General features: G+C 61.6%; 1 protein-coding gene across 2 annotated transcripts; it reads left to right on the plus strand.

Annotated features, from left to right (window-relative positions):
- The first annotated feature begins 3,031 nt into the window (after positions 1-3,031).
- Positions 3,032-14,952, plus strand: LOC128337804 (L-serine dehydratase/L-threonine deaminase-like). Of its 2 annotated transcripts, none has more exons than XM_053279182.1 (9): positions 3,032-3,215; positions 5,735-5,984; positions 7,780-7,961; positions 9,187-9,226; positions 9,725-9,864; positions 10,178-10,269; positions 12,444-12,671; positions 13,500-13,624; positions 14,673-14,952. In XM_053279182.1, exons 3-9 carry the CDS (start codon positions 7,806-7,808, stop codon positions 14,879-14,881), a joined length of 990 nt encoding a protein of 329 aa, XP_053135157.1. In that variant the 5' UTR covers positions 3,032-3,215; positions 5,735-5,984; positions 7,780-7,805; the 3' UTR covers positions 14,882-14,952. The 2 variants fall into 2 exon arrangements, with proteins under 2 accessions (XP_053135157.1, XP_053135158.1); XM_053279183.1 differs by lacking the exon at positions 5,735-5,984 and adding an exon at positions 6,016-6,043.
- The last annotated feature ends 2,961 nt before the right edge of the window (positions 14,953-17,913 follow it).

The raw sequence follows: 17,913 nt of genomic DNA on the forward strand, positions 1-17,913 counted from the left end.
ATTGGAGCCCCCCCCCCGGTGGTGCCCCGGTGGCGTGGCGGCCTCCCTGTCCTCTTATGCAACCCGCAAGTGCTCATTAAGGCCCTTCTGCGGAGTGTGTCTGGGGGGGGGGGAGGCCTCATTAGGCCCGTGGGAAGCGGGGGGGGAGGGCCGTCCTCCGGCTCCCAGGGTGCCTGCCTGGTGCTGCTGCTGCCGCCTTGGTGGGCTCGTTGGCATCAGGCGTCTCCCCAGGAGGAGAAAAGCTGGCCCGGCTCCTCCTCCTCCTCCTCGGGGCACAAACAGAGGTCGCCTTGTCTCCTCATGTTTGGAGGAGCAAAGGCGAAGCTCATCACCCCAGGATCTCTCTCTCTCTGGCGCAGTTGATGGCCGCTTGGGGGAGAAGAAAGCCCCTTGGCTGGGGGTGATGGGGAGGGAGAGTGAAAGCAGGAGCCAGCCAGCCCCACCACCGCCGGGGGCTCTGGGCCAAGGGATGTGTGGGCTGCTCCTGCTGCAGAGGGGAGGCTCCTGCCCCAGAGGGGCCGCCCCCCCATGCGCGAGGGGGGGAGGCAGCAGATCAGGGTGCTGCTCCTGTGCGGTGCTGATCACAGCGCACTCTTGAGCAACCCATGCCGTTGGCACTGACTGAGGGGGTGTCCCTGCCTCGGAGGGCCACAGGGGGCCCTGGCCATCACTGGGCCAGCCTGCCCTCATTCACTGCCCCTGTGCTGGGCAGGCTGCCTCCTCCTCCTCCTCCTGGCTGCCTGGTGCTTCCATTCAGGCCAGGACGCCTCCTGGCGTGGGCCGGAGCACCTGCGATGACCTTGTGGGGAGCCTCCTCTGAGGACGAAACACAGGCCGCCACCACCTCCTACCGTGACCCCATTGCAGGAGTCATCACCTCTGAGGAGGAGGAAAGTGTCACAGATGCCCTCAACGCAGAGCCTGGGGGTTCCACAGGCTAGAGAGCGTGCCCAACTAATGCCAAGAGTGCAGATGCCTGGAGCTCTTGTCACGCTGCCGGGCTCACCTGCTGTTTCCCTGGGCCTCGAGAACATCCCATGGGTGCAGGCAGGCAGAGGCATACTGTCCTGGCTGGAGGCAAAGCCTGGCCCTGGAGTCCACAGCAGTCTGTGTGCCCAGCTGCGGACTGTCACAGGCCCCATGGGCAATGCCGGCTGGCATACTGCGCAACGTTGCGCACAGGGTGGGATGGAGTGTTTGTGCACAACGCGGCTGCACAAACACCAGAACTGTGCAAAGAGTGACCAGGCTGCAACCATTCTGGGTTCTGTATTCCATGTCAGGGCTGCACAGCCACACAACACCACTGAGGCCCCTTGTGCGCTTGCGCCACAGCAGCCTTGCACAACTGCACAAACGTCACACTTCACCATGCATGGACTATGTCACTGCTATATTCAAGCTGGGGCCTTTCTGCCCAACGAATATGTCTGGAATACATTTCAGCAAATCCCCTCAAGAGTCTGAGATGTCATCATGGTTGTGAACGGATGGGGAAGCCTGGGATATTGGCCATCGCATTCAGACCAGTTGAGCGTGCGAAGCTCTCCTTATGACCTCAAGGGTTAGGGTTAGGGTTAGGGTTAGGGTTAGGGTTGGGGTTGGGGTTGGGGTTGGGGTTAGGGTTAGGGTTAGGGTTAGGGTCAAGGCCTATAGTGTGTGCGCGCTTCAGCTTCCCCATCTGCCAGAGACGGCCCCTCTTTTCTGGCCCACCCCAGGTTAACTACCGGCCCTGCTTGGCCCCCCTTTCTGTGTTCCAGGCCGGCTTGATCAAACTCGGGAGTCACTTCTTCCGGGATCAGCCCCTTCCCATGATCCTCAGCTGTCAAGTCTCCCACTAAAGGCTGGATACATCTGGTCATCTCTGGTCCACACTGGAGCACCAATAGGGGTGCATGGACACGAACAGATCATCATGCTGGGTGCTGGGCCCCAGTCCAGACTTCGCAGTGGCTGAGGCCCAGTCTGCCCTGTTGAGAAGATGCTGCCAAGCCTAGTTAGGGAAAACACCATCATTTCACGAATGATCAAACGGACCATGCAAAAAAGGTCTGAAATGTGCTGAACATCTTCCGGACCTGCCCACAGAGTCACCTGTAACAACCAGGCAAGCAGTGATGTTAAATTAAACCACCATTTCGACTGTCCCTCTAAGAATCATGCAATTAACATTGCACCTAGCTGGACCCACCTGTGGTGGCCACAGTTGCAGCCTGGCTCCGGAGCACCTATGGGGGTGTGAGAGTGGGGGGGGGAGGGAAGGAGGGAGAGGTTTTCTTATTGCAGCTGCCAAGGTGTGTTTCAAACTGCTGATCATGGATTGTAGGACAATCATTTTTTTTTCAGATAAAACCTGACTTGTTTGGTTCAGCTGGCTTTAAGTTTGTTTTTAAACCCGTGGAAGAGCCTCACACAAAGCAAATGAGCGCAACAGACAGCTGGCCATGAAGACTTCGGGAAAGTGACCACTGGAGTATTACAACTTCCTCTGCGGCAAGCTGGAGGGAGCGCTTTGTAGTGGGGACGGGGAAGGCACAAAATCATGCATGGTGTGGAGAGAGGGGAGAGAGAGAGGAAAGGGAAGGCCAGGAAATTTAGGACCGATGGGGGGGGGGGAGGAAGGACTTTTTCACACAACACATAACTAACCTATGGAATTCTCTGCCACAAGATGTGGTGATAGCCACCATCCTGGATGGCTTTAAGAGGGGCTTAGATAAATTCATGGAGAACAGGTCTCCATGTGCGGTGGCTACTAGTTGGTGGCTCTAGGCCACCTCCAGCCTCAGAGGCAAAATGCCTCCGAATCCCAGGGGCAGGAGAGCAGGGTGGGGGGCTGCCTTCACCTCTTGCCTGCAGGCTTCCCAGAGGCATCTGGTGGGGGCCACTGTGGGGAACAGGATGCAGCCCGAGAGAGGCCACCTTGGGCCTGATCCAGCCCAGGGCTGCTCTGATGTCCTCCGTTGCCATGGCATCCAAGAGTGTCACAATCTCCGGACCCTCCACCTCCACCCACCCAGAGCCAGGAAATGCTGCTGGCATCCCCTCTGCAGCCATGCGGGGCCCGGCGCTCAGAGAGAGACAGAAGGGGGAGCCTCTGGGGTGCGACCGGCCCTCCCGCCATGCCCTGAATCCGCCCCGGAGGCTGTTTCTCAGACCGGCCGCTCCGCCGGGGCCCCAGAAGCAGCCGGTCTGGGCCGACCCACCTGGGCATAGTAGGTGTCCCGCCTGCTTGGCTCACGGCTGTCTCTCTTCCACCCTGACACTCCGTCCGTCCAGCCAGCCCGGCGGCCCCACACTGCCTCTGGCACACACACACACACACCCCAGAGGCTGGGGTCACCTCACCACTGCGGGCAGCGGCCACCACTTTGGGGGCGGGCCCCAAAGGCCAGGAAACGTTCTGGGTCTTGGTGTTTGCAGCAGAAATCCTGGAGAAATGGGACCTAACCCGCCAGCGGCAGTTTCTCCAAAGGGGGAGCCACGAAGCAGTCGTGCCAGGCAGCAGTGGGGGTGCCGGGCCAGCCAGCAGAGCATGATGAGCTGAAGGAGATGCTCGGGGAGGGTCCAGGCCCTTCCCAGGCCAGGCAGAACAAAGGGGCGGTTCTCCCTGAGCAGGAGGAAGCAGAAGCCCCGCTGGGCTCCCTCCCCATCTAGTCAAGGTTTCTCATTCCCAGGAAAGGGCCAGAGTGGGGGGGGGGTCCCCAGAAACCCCACCTCGATGCAAAGGGGCCACCCGTGGCGGGATGGGCCCAATCCTGCCCTGTTCCCTCAGAATGTGGCCCTAGCCCTGCTCTGGGGATGGAGCCACAGAGAACTAGCCGGCTGCTGCCCCCCCCTTCTCCTCCCCTGCAACCTTCCCCCTCGCTCCTTTGAGCCGCCCTCCCTAGGAAGGACCCTCCATCTCTCCTTGCCCTCCTCTGAGCCTGTAGCAAAAGCAGGAGAGAGCGAGGACTCCTGGGAACCAAAGCATGCTTCAGTGCAGCGTCACGGACATAGATCTCATGCCCCTTTGGTAGAAGGAAGGGAGGAAGGATAGTAAAGGAAGGAAGGATAGTGAAACAAGCAGAGTCATCAGGATGGAAACGTAGGATGACGGAGGAACAATCCTCCTCGCTGAAGAGACGAGGGGGAGGATCCAGCCGAGAGTCACAGGAAGAAGAGGCTCTTCTTCTGAGCCTGAGCCAGCAGCACACGGACGCCCATCTTGGAGTGCAGGCTTGTTGTGGGCAGCTTGAGCACTGCCCGCACCTCCCCTGCGCATGTGTCAGCGCCTCCAATGGGGCGTTGGCACACAGGCAGCAGCGGTCTGTGGCCAAGGCGCCATGCATGCCTTGGCATGGTGGTGTGTCAAGGCCCCTTGGAAACGTCAGCCGTGGCCCCAACTGCTCACTGCTTTCCAAATATCGGTTCGCTTTGCAGACACCTGTCCGGCCATTGTGTCAAAAGGCAGGAGCATGTCCAAGGTGGCTGTGCCGTTGAGTGGGTGTCGACTCCTGGCGCCCACAGAGCCCCGTGGATTTCTTGGATAGAATACAGGAGAGGTTGACCATGGCCTCCTCCCGCACAGTATTATGAGATGATGCCTTTCAGCACCTTCCTAGATCGCTGCTGCCCAATATAGGAGTTTCCCATACTCTGGGGGAAACGCACCAGCAGGGATTCGAACCGACAGCCTCCTGCTCTCTAGGCAGGTTGCTTCCCCACTGCGCTGTTAGGTGGCTTTTGTAAAAGGAGGCTAGGGAAATACAACGGCCCTCTAATCAGTTAGCAACAGTTCAAAATAAACCCTGCCCACCAGAGCAGGCGCCAGGGCCTGAGCTCCTACGCCACATGCATGTGCACTGCCTGCCTGCGAAGGACACCGGCACCAAACGGAGAGGTTGGCGGATCTGGGACCCTCACCCCCAAGAAGGGCCACGCTAACCACTCAGACTCACAGGCTCCGAAACCCAGCATTCTCACAAGACAAAATGGAAGCCAAATGGGGGCCGGTTTCACCAAGGCGAGGTTCCGGCAAAGAGGGACTGACCCTGCTGCAGAGGCACATGATTGATGTCTGTCTAAGCTGCTGGACTAGGGAGCTGGGGGTGTCGCTAGGATGGAGCAGATGGGTCCGAAGTCCTGCCCCCCCCCCCAGCTCCATCCACCCTTCCCTATTTCCATCATTGTCTCCCTCACTCCAAGGGGCCTCCAGAGAGAGGGATGAGCACGTCCCCCCCTCTCCCCGAGCGACGCCCCTGCTAGGGAGAGCAAAGACCTGATTCAGCACAGGCCACGGGGGGTCCTTCAAAATAGGCAGATCGAACCACAGGAAGGCTTGATCAGGCTTTTGCAAGACCCTTCTCTGAAAGAATGACTGGCAGAGGCGGGGCGGGGGGGGGAGAGGCAGCCCCCCCATTAATCAGCTGTGCCTCTGTATCTGCTGGGGGAGGGGGCAGTGTGCTCTCTCTCCCCCCCTCACTCTTTCCCCGGCCTCATCATCATTCCAGACCCAGCTTGGCCGCCTGGTTTGAGCCGGTTCTGAACCCGCCAGAGTGAAGGGCCCTTTGTCTGAGGCTCTGCCCCCCCAGCCAGCCCCCTCCCTCAACAGGCCCGCCTGTCTCCTCTCTGCCCCCCCCCCGCCTGCCCCGACTGAAAGAGGCTCTTCCCCTTCTGCAAGGAGCCCCGCTTCCCCGCCTGCCTGGCACTGACCTCCTCCTTTCTGGCCGGGCTTCTGCCTCTTTCCCTTTAGCTGCTGCCTGGCCGGCCTCTCTCTGGTTGGAGCAGAGTCAGAGTGGGGGTGGGGAGTGCCTCCCTCCCTCCCTCCCTCCCCCAACTGCCCTCCACGCCAAGACCCTCCGCCTATAAAGTGGGGCCAAGACAGAGAGCAGGATCCCCCCTGAGACGGGGCGCCGGGTGACCCCCCAGGAGAAGAAAGGCCCCCTGCGCTCCCAGCGGCCACCACCGGGCCAGGGCCAAAGGCTCTGCTCTGACGCGGGCAGGTAAGCGCCCTCCCTCTCTTTCTCCCCGCAGGTCTCCTGGAAGGCTGGCCTCTCCCTCTGTGAGCATCTCCTCCGCCTTGGGGGTCACAGCCTGTCTGCCTGGGGGATAATGGGGATAACCAGCAGAGGCTCAGCCACGGAAGGGGTTTGACGGCAACTGTGCTGGACCTGCTCAGAGGAACCTCTTCAGCTTCCTTTATATTGTGCCATCCGTGGGCGCAGAAGGCCAGTCTTTGCCCCCGAGAGGCTACATTTTGTTTGTCCTGCCTAGGCAGCTGCCGTGCATGAGCCTCACTGGCCGGCCGGCCATCTCACCTGCCCAGGCCGAGGCTGCTCCTCTCAGGCAGAGAAGAAACCCGCCTTGCTGCCTGGGAGGGATCCTGGTTTAACAGGGAGAGATCCCAGCGCAGCAGATCCCCCAGGCACGTGGCTGCCTGGCAGTGAATCCTGCTGCTGGAGAGACGCAGGGCGGTGGCTGGAACTTCTGAACTGCCTGTCCCAGATTAGACGCAGGAGTGTCTGCTTCGTCTGCTCAGTTCTCCACTGAGATGCCAGGGGAAAGGAGCGGGCAGGGAGGGATGGCGATACCCATCCCCTCTTGCTTCCCTCCCCCCTGCCCCCCATGGTCTGGTCATCCAGTGGTATACTGCCCCTGAATACAGAGGTTCCATTTTAGTTGCCACAGGTAATCACCTCTGACCGACCTGTCCTGACAGGAAGCACATGGGGGGTGGCCTTCTCGGGTGTCAGTCCATCTAGCTCAGTTCTGGCTCCTGTGACTGGCAGCAGAATTGGGGGGTGGGGGAGAATGGAGGGGTCTGTGGGGGGACTGAGGGGAGGGCAGCTGCCTGCAGCACAATGTCAGTCTCCCGGCAGGCTGCGACCCAAAGTTCTCAGGCAGGCCAAGGGAGGATGCGCGTCCCGGCGGGGGGGGGGCGGCATTCCCCATGTGCAGGCTTCTGACCATCCATTCAGCCATCCCGTCTCTGTCCCATTAGCAGATGGGGAAGAGGGAGGTGGGGCTGGGGGGTGGGAGCTGTCCATGCCAGTGAGGCTGAGGAGCCCCTCAAAAGCACAGGCCCCACTCGGGTCCAAAGCGGCTCGCCCATGTGGAAAGGCACCGGGTGCTCGGGCGGTCGGCCAGCAGCCTGAACCCTGAGGAAGGGCAGAGGACGCCGTCCCTCCAGGTGGGAAGGGAGAGGCTGCCCGGCTGCAGGGGGCACACCAGGGAGTGGGCGTCGGGGAGGGGGGGCCCCGGCCCCCCCCGCCCCAGGAAGCTGTGGCTGGGGACACCCTCCCGAGGAGGCCCCCGTTGCCTTCCACAGGGCAGCAGAAAGAGGAGGATGGAGAGCCCAAATCTGAGCCCCCCAAACAGGCTGTTGAGACCTGGAGAATGTCGCCAGCTTTTGCTGACCAAGGGGGGCTCCAGCAGGGCAGCCCTCGGTGAGGGCGGGGGGGGGCAGCTGCCTCAAAGGGCAGGTAGGTGGGAACCAGCAGAGCCACACGCAGCCCCCCCTCCCAGAGCAGCCCTTCGGGACCCCCCCCGACATGCCTGGGGTGTGTGAGGGACAGTCGCTTCCCCCCTTCAGAAGAGGGTGGCGCACGTTCAAACGCTGGCGGCGCCGTGATTTCCCCACCGCAGCAGGTGCTCTTCCTCGCCAGAAGGAACCCGGGTTGCCCATTCACAACACCTGGGCACTCACTGTCCCAGAGAAAGGCCCCGAGGATGCCGCGTGGTGCCCAGAGTAGGGGTCAGTATTAGTCATGCCCCCCCCCGCCGCCCTTCACCCCCCAGCTCCGTGGCCCGGACCGCCCTCCGCCATGGCCTCCGCCACCAAGAGCCTCCACGTGAAGACTCCGCTGCGGGAGAGCGCTCCCCTCTCCAAGCTGGCCGGCACCCAGGTCTACCTCAAGCTGGACAACGCCCAGCCCACGGGCTCCTTCAAGATCCGGGGCATTGGGCACTTCTGCAAAACGGTAGGGAGGGGAGGGGCTGGCGGCGTGGGGCAGGGACCCTTCTTCACCCAGCAGGTGTCGTCTCCAGGGCACATGTCGACCCTTGAGTCAGAGCCTTCCTGTGGCTGCCTTGGGTAGAATCCAGGAGGGGCTGACCATGGCCGCCTCCCACGCGGGATGAGAGGATGCCTTCCAGCCTCTTCCTATCTCACTGCCGCCCAGTAGAGGTGTTCCCCATGGGAAGCATGCCTGCAGGGAACTGGCCACCTCTGGCTTGCTAGGCAGGTCATTTCCCCGCTGCACCATTTCTCTGCAGCACCGGCACGAGATGTGCACCAGCCACGCAGATGCAGACCTGTACACAGCAGGCACAGCGACTGATACGTCCGGGTAGTCACGTGTAAACGCGCTCTGATGCTGAACCCAGAGACAGCCCTCTGCTTCCTGTCTGCGCCGTGCATTTGAGGGGCACTTTAAAAACGAATGCAGGCCGAGTCATTCGCAGAAGCACAGGCACCTGGGTGCAGAGATACGGGATCATTGAGTCACCAAACTTGAGAGTGCTGGAAAGGAACTTGGAGGAGGTTCTTCAGTCCAGCCTGCGGTTCAGTGCCGGAAGAGGCTCCAGTCCTCATCCCTGACAGATGTCCCTCCAGCCAACCTCTTGCCCAGGGAGCTGCCCCCACCGGGGAGCTGGGTGGAGATCTCCCTGGGTTCGGAATATGATTGTGCTGCTGCTGGCACCAGATGATGGCTCCAGTCACTCAGAACGCACCTCGCTGGTCACTCCCGTGGTTCCCAGATATTGCGGCTGTTTGTTCCATCCATGGGCGTGGCGCTTTGCATAGAGCTTGATGCCAGGTCTCTGCCCCAAGGGGCTCCCAGTCTAAAACCAACACGGGGAGACTGCCGCGGAAGTCGAAGGCTGCAGTGAGGCTAGAGGGAGAGCAGCTGAGGGCCACCTCTTCTTCCCATAGGAGCCTGCCGGTTTGCTGCTGCCTTCAGTGGTGGGGAGTGTGGGCTGGGGGGGGGGGAGGTGCCCTCATCATGGACTCCCCTCCTCAGGGAGGTCCGGCTGGGGCTGACCTTGCTGGCTTTGGGGCCCAGAGGGCTCTGCTCTGCTGGACTCGAGAGGGATATTTCTGCCCCTGCTGGCTCGGGGGGCCTGTCCACGTCCCTTGGCCCTGAGGCCATCCCTGCCGGCTGCCGAGCACTGACGCAGCCCCTTCCTCCTTTGCCTCCACAGTGGGCTGAGCGGGGATGCCAGCACTTGGTCTGCGCCTCAGGTAAGGCCCTGCGGGGCGGGGGGAGAGGGGGGCACCGCTCCAGAGGGCCCACAATCGCCTGGATTTGCACGGAGAGCAGGGCTGCTGCTGCTGAGCCCCTTGCAGCTGATGCGCTGCTTTCCACATCCCCCCAAACCGCAGATGGTTCTGTGTCCCGGTTTGGGAACGCTCCAGTCCCCAGGTGGCGGCTTAAAAATGCCCCGGAACCAGAGCTCACCCACAGAGCAGAGGGGGCCTGGAGAAGGTCTCAGGGTCAACCCTGGCAGGCAGCGGCTGTCTGAGCCGCTGCCCCCCCAGCCGCCTGCAGCTGTCGGCCTACAACTCCCATCATCCCTGGCGATTGGCCACTGTGGCTGGGGGTGATGGGAGTTGTAGTCCAAAAATGGCTGGGAGGGGCCCTAAGTCGAGCAGGCCTGATGCAGAGGGAGGATGGGCAGGGGAGGCTGTCCTCATGAGCACCCCCCCATGTCCTGCCCCACTGACTGGGCTCCCTTCCAGGGGGAAACGCTGGCCTTGCGGCTGCCTACTCGGCCCGGATGCTGGGCATCCCGGCCACCATCATCCTGCCCCTTTCCACGCCGGCCTTCACCATCGAGCGCCTGAAAGATGAAGGGAGCACCGTGTCCGTGGTGGGAGAGGTAGGTGTGGGGCTGGGCTGGCGGGACGGAGCGCTCGGGGTCCGCCCAGCCCTGTTCTGGGCGGCGCTGGCAGGATGCCCGTGTGGTGTGGTGGCTGGAGTGCCAGGCTGAGACCCGGGTTCAAATCGCTCAGCCACCAAGCTTACTCATTGATCACGGCACAGTCCCTGCTGCCTCTCTGCCTAACCTACCTCACAGGGCTGGTGTAAGGCTGAAGCAGGGTGGAGGGCCACCTGGAAGCCCCCTCAGCAGAGGGGCTTCTTCCGCCGTTCCTCAGGACTTGCATCTAATAAGGGAGCTCCCTTCTCTGCAGATGCTGGACGAGAGCATAGAGGAAGCCAAGGGGCTGGTGAAGAAGAACCCGGGGTGGGTCTACGTGCCGCCCTTCGACGACCCCCTCATTTGGTACGTGGCCCACAGAGGAGGACGGGGAGGCTGCCAGAGTCTTGCCTCTTCCCGCAGGGGACCCCTTTGGGTTTCTGGATGGCAGCGGCTGGCGTACAGAGCAAGGCTGGGGCACCCATGCCGCTGAGCAGCCCTCGGGGACATATTTTCGGGGGAGGGGGTCAGGAGTGGGAGTTCTGTTCGGCAGCTGCTCTCTCTCGCTGGCCACCCTGCTGCCTCCTGGCCACCCTGCTGCCTCCTGGCTCCCTTTCTTCTCTCTCCGGGAATGGTCTGGTGGCGTGGAGGACCCCAAGCGCTGCTGCCCCCCACCCACCGGGACTCAGGCGGGAGGGCATCCCCAGGCCTGCGCCTGCCACGTGTGGCGCTCCTGCAGCCCCGACAGTGACAGGCCGGCCCTTTCACTGCCCGGCCCCTGGCCAATGCTCCATCGCCTGCACGCCTCCAGGCTCTGGATTGCCATGCCGGGCCAGGCATGCAGCGTCTGGGCTGAAGGTCTGGATCTGGGCGTGCTGTGGCCCAGGGGTCCGAGGAGGAGGAGGCTGAGGAGGGGCTGGGGGGCACGGGAGGCTGGGTCCAGGAAACGCCCCCCCACCCCCCGAAAGAGCCTGGGTGGGGAGGGAGCCCCACACCCGCCTGTCCAGAGGGAGGGGCAGCTCTGCGCTGCTCTTCGGACTTCTCCCCGGAAGACCCAGGGATGCAGGGAGCCCCCTGGCACTGCTGGAGGAGTGGGGCATGGCCCCTCTGAGCCCCAGGGGCTCCTGAAGGGGAAGCAAAACAGGAGGCCTCCGTCTAGCCCTCTGTTAGCCCCAGACCTTTGCTGGAACAACATCCTCGCTCGGGGGAGGCAACCTGGACTCTCCAGCTCTCTCCCACCAAGACATTGTGCCGGGGGGGGGGGGGGTGATGGCAGGGGCAGTTCGACAACAGCTGGAAAGCCCAAGCTGCCCGCCCCTGTCCTGGCTCGTTGCCTGCCTTGCATCGTCGGGGATCTGTCCGTGGTCCTGGCTGGTCCGCTTTCCCTGCTCGGGTTGCCTGCTGGTGACTCCCCCACTGGGACTTCCTGGGCCCCCAGCCCGGAGCGGGGTAGGGAGCCGGGAGACTGCCTAGGAGGAGCTCCGCCAGGGGAGGAAGCCGTGATGTGTCCTCTGACCTGCCCAGCTCCCCCCACCTTGGACGGTCTGCGGCCTGAGAGGCCTCAACCTAAAGCAGAAGCCCAGAGAGGGGTGGACTTCTGAACTATACCTCGATCCTGTTTTTCTGCTGAAAATGTCACACACACACACACACCCAGCTTATTTTTGCCCCACAAGGGAAAAGATCCAGGCTCCCGTTTTTATTCCTGTGTGGCAGAGCAAAATGTAGCCAAGGATGATCTATAGAGTGGGGGTCCCACTGTGGCAGAAAATCAGGCTTCACGTTGAAGAAGCAAATATGCTTGTGACCGGTGCAGAATTCCGGGTTCCAGTGTGAAGGGGGAAGGTGTCCAGCTGTGAGGTCAGGGAGGAGGAGGATCCAGGCAGGAAAGGATATCTGAACCAACTGGGTTTAAATGGTGGGTAGGGTGCTGATCCCCTCCCCCCACCAAAAGCAAGCCAGAAAGCAGGCCGGGGGGGGGGGCAACTCTGGCCCTCCAACTCCTGCTGGATTACCCAGCCACAGCGACCACAAGGATGCTGGGAGTAGTAGTCCAAGAACAGAGGGAAGGTTAAAGTTGGGCCGCTTGGGCACAACATCCTGGATGTCAATGCAGCATCACTGCATCTTGTGGCAGTGAGGTCCACAGACTGACCATGTGCTGCGTGTGAAGGACTTCTTTCTGGTCCTGGATCTCCTGCCAGTCATTTTTGCTGGAGGTTCCGGCTTCTAGTTTTGCGAGAGGAGAAGAATCTCTCAGTCTGTCTGCTACAGAGCGAAAACCGGCATGGCCTCACAAACCTCTCTCACACCTCCCCTATGCTGCTTCCCTTTTTCCCAGCCCTGGCAAGGAGGCTGCCCCCACCCTCTGAGGCCTCCGGGTGCCCCTCTCTGGATCTCTCCCACCTCTGCAGCGTCCTTTCTGGGAGGAGGCCAGTCATCCCGGGGGGGGGGCCTATCGCCTCTCCCCCACTTCCAGCCCTCTCCTCGCTCCAGCTGTGGCACTGACCTGCCCCCCCCCCGCTCTTCCTCCTCTGCAGGGAAGGACACATGTCTCTGGTCCAAGAGCTGCAGGAGCAGATGCCCTCCAAGCCCGGGGCGCTGGCCCTCTCGGTGGGGGGCGGGGGGCTGCTGTGTGGGGTGGTCCAGGGCCTCCGCCAAGTGGGCTGGGGCGACGTCCCCCTCATTGCCCTGGAGACCAGGGGAGCTCACAGCCTGCATGCCGCCCTGGCAGCCGGGAAGCCCGTGACGCTGCCGGAAATTACCAGGTGAGCCAGAAGGAGAGCGTTTGGCCATTGGGGGGGGGGCGGGGAGGGGGGCAGCCCCCAGGACAAGGGCCACTGCTGCCTGTCCCCAGTGCTTCTGGCTGAACCCCATTCCCTGAGGCCGAAAGCCTAAGGGCCCCCTCCCGGGCTAATAGCAGCTGGGGGGGTCATCATTTAAGGGAGACCCCCCCCAATGAGTTGTGCTTCCAGCCCTCCCCACCATGGCTGCTTGGAACAAAAGAAAAAGGCCTCCTGGTCCAGCCACCCACAGCCAGCGCTGTTGGGCCCTCCAGTGAGGCCTCTTCGCCCTGCCTGGGCTGGTGGGGCCCACCCGGATGGAGGTGGGCCAGGGTGGAAGGGGGGGGCGACGGCTGGCTGAGCTGGCTGCCGGCTCCCCTCCCCCTTTCCCCTGCTGCTGCTAGTTTCGTTTTGGCAAACAGGTGCGCCAGCTTCCAGGTATGCCAGGTCTCCCAGTGGCTGCTGTAAACTGACGGAGGGTCACACTAGACAGGACTCCCCCCCTCCCTTTTTTGCACACTTCTGCCCTTCCACATATAAAGTGTGTGCGTGTGTCCAGATTTTTGCAAAGAAAGGGGCTGTGGGTAGGGGTGTGCGGAAATTAGGGGAAACGCGCCCCCCCCACATTATGCGATTGAAGAAAGAGGCCTAGCCCCACGGTGTGGCATCTGACCCCCAACTGCATGCCTAGATGGTGTGCGGCGACTTCCTTCCCACCACCCCGTGTGGGGGCTACCTAGACCTAGAATCCAAAAGGGGGAAAGGAATAACCCAGCCTAGCTGACGGCTTTCTTTGTCCCCTTGTGGGTCCAGCGTGGCCAAAACCCTTGGCGCAAGGACTGTGGGAGCAGAAGCCCTGAAGCTGGCTCAAGAGCACCCCGTCTTTTCCGAGGTTGTCACCGATCAGCAGGCAGTGGTGGCCATCGAGAAGTTTCTGGGTAGGTAGTGCCGCTCTGGGCCCCCTTAAGTGGCGCAGCAGGGAAAGGCCTCACTGACCAGCCAAAGGCTGCCGGTTCGAATCCCCATTGCTGGTACCATATCAGGCAGCAGCAGCGATGCAGGAAGATGCCGACAGGCATCATCATCTCATACTGTGCGGGAGGAGGCCATGGTCAGCCCCTCCTGTATTCTACCCAAGACCACCACAGGGCTCTGGGGGCGCCGCCAGGAGTTGATAGCGACTTGACGGCACACTTGACCTTTAGTGCAGCTCCTGGCACAGCCAGACGCAGCCTCCTCCTCCGCTCTCCCACCCACCTCCCTTTCGGATGTGATTTATGGATCATAGGGACCTCGGCAGCTGCCATAGTCTGAGTCAGACCTGTGAAGACCATACTCAGTATTGTCTTCACAGACTGGCAGTGGCTTCTCCAAGGGTGCAGGCAGGAGTCTCTCTCTCAGCCCGATCTTGGGAGATGCTGCCAGAGAGGGAACTTGAGACCTTCTTGCTCTCCCCAGAGCGGCTCCATCCCCTGCGGAGGGGAATCTCTTCCAGTGCTGGCACTTCTAGTCTCCCATCCAAATGCAACCAGGGTGGACCCTGCTTAGCTAAGGGGACCAGTCAGGCTTGCGACCACCAGAGCAGCTCCCCTCCTAGATCGTTATTAGCATATGGTTGTTTAAGACAGCAGGGGAGAGATGCAGCTGCCAAATGCCTGGGTGCAGTCGTGTCTACACTGACAGGCAGCGGCTCAGACGGGTCTTGCCCAGCCCTGTCTGGAGATGCTGCTGCTGCTGCTGCCTGCCAGGGTTGACCCTGGGACCTTCTCCAGCCCCCCCCCCCCGCTGCTGCTGCGCCTGTGGGTGAGCTCTGGTTCCTGGGCATTTGCAGGGCCCCCCCGGGGCCCCCCCTGCCCTCTTGGGCCTGCCCCGGCTGGTGCGGCCACCTGGCGGAGCACGATGGACGGTGCTTGCTTTGCAGGGGAGGGGCGCGGGGGGGGCCCGGGTCCTCGCTCCCACGTGACCGCGGCGCTGCTCTGCCCGCAGATGACGAGAAGATGCTGGTGGAGCCGGCCTGCGGCGCCGCCTTGACGTCGGTCTACGGCGGGGTGCTGCAGAGGCTGCAGGCGGAGGGCAAGCTGAGCTCCCGGCTGGGCTCGCTGGTGGTGGTCGTGTGTGGCGGCAACAACATCTCCTTGGCCCAGCTGCGGCACCTCCAGGAGCAGCTGGGCGTCCAGCACATCACGGCCGCCTAGCCGGGCTTGGCTCGGGGGCGTCATTAAAACTGCTCACTGCTGCTCCGTCCAGCCCTCTCGCTCCCGAGTCGTGTGCCCCGGGGGTGGGGGCGGGGGGCTGCGGTGGGGGGGAGAGCAACAGGCCCCTTCTGGCTGCAGATCGTGGGCCCCTTCTGGGGGTGGCACAGCAGCCCCCCCACCCCGACCCCAGCCCACCGGTGGCCTGCAGAGGAAGGAGGAGCCAAGAGGGGAGGGAGGCAGATCTGAGAGGAGGAGGGAACGGGGGGTGGCTGTAAGGGTGGGGAGCAGAGGCATAACTATAGGGGGGCAGGGGGGGCACGTGCCCCGGGCGCCATCTTTTCTGGTCACATGGGGGCGCCGACATGACAATTTTTTTTTTAATTTTTAAAATTTTTTTGTTAATTGTTAATACAAATGTTTCCTGCTCAGTGCAGCAGCGCTGCAGCAGTCAAGGGTGCAGCAGCCCATCCCCCATGAGCAGTCCCTTCCGCGCCGCCCACGCCCCCCCCCCATTGCTTTGCTGGCACCTGGCGGCCAGTCAGTGGCCTGGCTTGGCGGCGGGCGCTTGTGAGGAAAAACCTAAGTATAATGTAGTATGTTGTGGCGCGGGGGGCGCCATTTCAGTGCTTGCCCCGGGTGCCATTTTCCCTAGTTACGCCTCTGGTGGGGAGAGAATGGGGAGGGGGCTCCAGGGGTCAAGCAGGGGGGCATGATGGGGAAGGCGGCAGCCCAAACCAGAAGCCCATCTAGGTGGATCACGCCTGGCTGGCTTTAAAGCAGGGGGGTGGGGTGGGGCCTCAGGGTGAAGGATGCCAGCAGTGTCCCCTGGGGAAGCCATGAGGACAGGCCACCCAGCTTCGAGCCCGGAGGAAGCACCACCTTCGGACCCTGCCCCACGGAGAGAGGCTCCTCCAGGGCCCACACCCCAAGTCCTGTGGCCAGAGCTGCAAGGGGGTGTCGAGCTCTGCCTGGCAGCAGACACTGGCTGGCCTGGAGAGCTGCTGGACTCTGGCGGAGAGGCTGCTCCTGCTCCTCCACCAGCAGCCCTCTTGGCTCCAGTCGCTCTGCTCTGGCAAGCCAGAGTCCGGCCACTTTGACTCATCGTTGGCCTAACTTCTGCTAGCCATGGAGCGAGCCAAGAAGCTCGAGGCGGCTTCCTCGGCCCCCCCCCGGATCACGGGCCATTCTGTTCAGCCCCCCCTCTGGCTTCCAGCAGGCATCTGCCGCAGGGGGCGTCCCAAGCCAGAGGAGGATCCTCACGGGGGTGAGCGTTGCCCCCCGTCCGTGCCCGCCCGCCCGCCTCTCGCCCCCTCTGGCCAAGCACACCACGGGCGGCTTCCCCTCTCTCCGTCGGCCTCTCTCGCTTGGATCTGGCTTCCACATTCCCACGGCTCTCATCCGGGCATTTTCCGGATGAGGAGATTTGTGCCGCTTGAAGTGTTGCAAAGTGTGACACCTTTAGCAAGCGGCTGAAAAGCGCAAGCGCAGCCTTTTTCAATGCATCGTGGCCGGGTTGTGGCCGTTCAAATTGCCCACCACTGCAGCGGGTTTTCCGGGCAGGGGGAGTCCATATCCCACCTGAGTCGCATTCACTGCCCCCCCCCCCCCCATTTCGGGCCAATGGGGTTAGAGAGGAGGAGGAGGCCTTGATGAGTTTTAAAAAATTTTCTCTCGGAGGTTTTCCACAAAGCCGCCACTAGGGGGCCCATCATGGCGCAAACTACAATTCCTTGTTTGCCTCTTGTGCAAAAACCCGAGCCCCCCCACCCCACCCCCGACCAAAAAAAAAAAAAATCCCCATAGACGGAGAGGGGCCTTTAGATATCAACAAATCCTTGAACTGTGGAATGAGCCCTCCACGCCACGTGGCATGGAGAGCAGGTTGCCGGCTTGCTAGTCCACTGGGCTTCCTGGCAGTAAACGGGGGTGGGGCGGGGAGTTCATTGCCTTGCAGCCGAGAAATGGGACTGCACAGAAATAAATGATTTCGTTCAATGGGGAAGCGCAGCTCCTTCTGTTCTGCTTGTGCAAGCCAGAGCACCGGGAAATGAAACAGAGCGGAAATATATGTTTTTTAAAAAAGATACGCCCTTAGATATCAACAGATCCTCAATCTACTGAATGCTCCAGCCAGTCCACAGTGCAAAAAGGAAAAAGAGGAAATATGAACGTGTCTGAAAAAACAAAAGCAAATTTGATCGAAATCAAAAGCTGAAAGCAGATGAGAATCAGGTTGCACCTTTGCGTAAAAACTCAGGCAGAATTAAATATATATATATATTTCTCGTGCACGGGACGGAAAGGGGCTGTAAAGATCAACAAATCATTGCACTGAGATTTGAACCGTCCACAGCACACCACACTGCAACGTATAAACTACGGGGCAAGCCTCCTACAATGGAAAAATGCCGCTACTGCCCTGCAACGCATATACGACGTTATAGACGACAACACATCAATAAAGCCCAAAACAAGGCATTGTAAATATGGATGGCACACGGCTGGCAGTGCAGCTACCGCGATGGCAAACCCGGGCCATATGGAGTGGACATGTTGCGAAACTGTGGCAGCATGAAACGTGGAACACGCCAGGCAGAGCTGCCTCTGGGTCCTTCCCCTTGGCCACCCCCTCCCCCTCGGGGGCTTCGGTGGGCTCCCAAAGCGAGTCACTGCCACACTGGGTCACGGCCCAAACGGCACATTTGGTGTCCCAGCAGCACCAGCCAGGAGGGTGCCTTTGCAAGGGTTATTGCATGCGGAGGAGCTTCTGCCCCCTCTTCTGACCCACAGCCAGCCAGGCTAGCCCGGGTATCGGAGGCCCTTCTAGGCGGGGGGAGCGGACTCTCTGGCGCTCTTCCGGCACATTGGGGCAGCAAAGGGAGCTCAGAGCAGGTGGGAGGCCCGGCAGCCTCCGGAGGGAAGGCAGCCCAGCTCCCCCCACCCCCAGCCCAGCTCTCAGGAGGAGAGCGGGCCTGCAGGAGTGACGACCATTTGCTCCTTTTCTTTTTGCTTCCTCTGGCAAAATCCTGGCA

This window comes from Hemicordylus capensis, chromosome 15 (genome assembly GCF_027244095.1).
Source record: "Hemicordylus capensis ecotype Gifberg chromosome 15, rHemCap1.1.pri, whole genome shotgun sequence".
NCBI classification, from domain to species: domain Eukaryota; kingdom Metazoa; phylum Chordata; class Lepidosauria; order Squamata; family Cordylidae; genus Hemicordylus; species Hemicordylus capensis.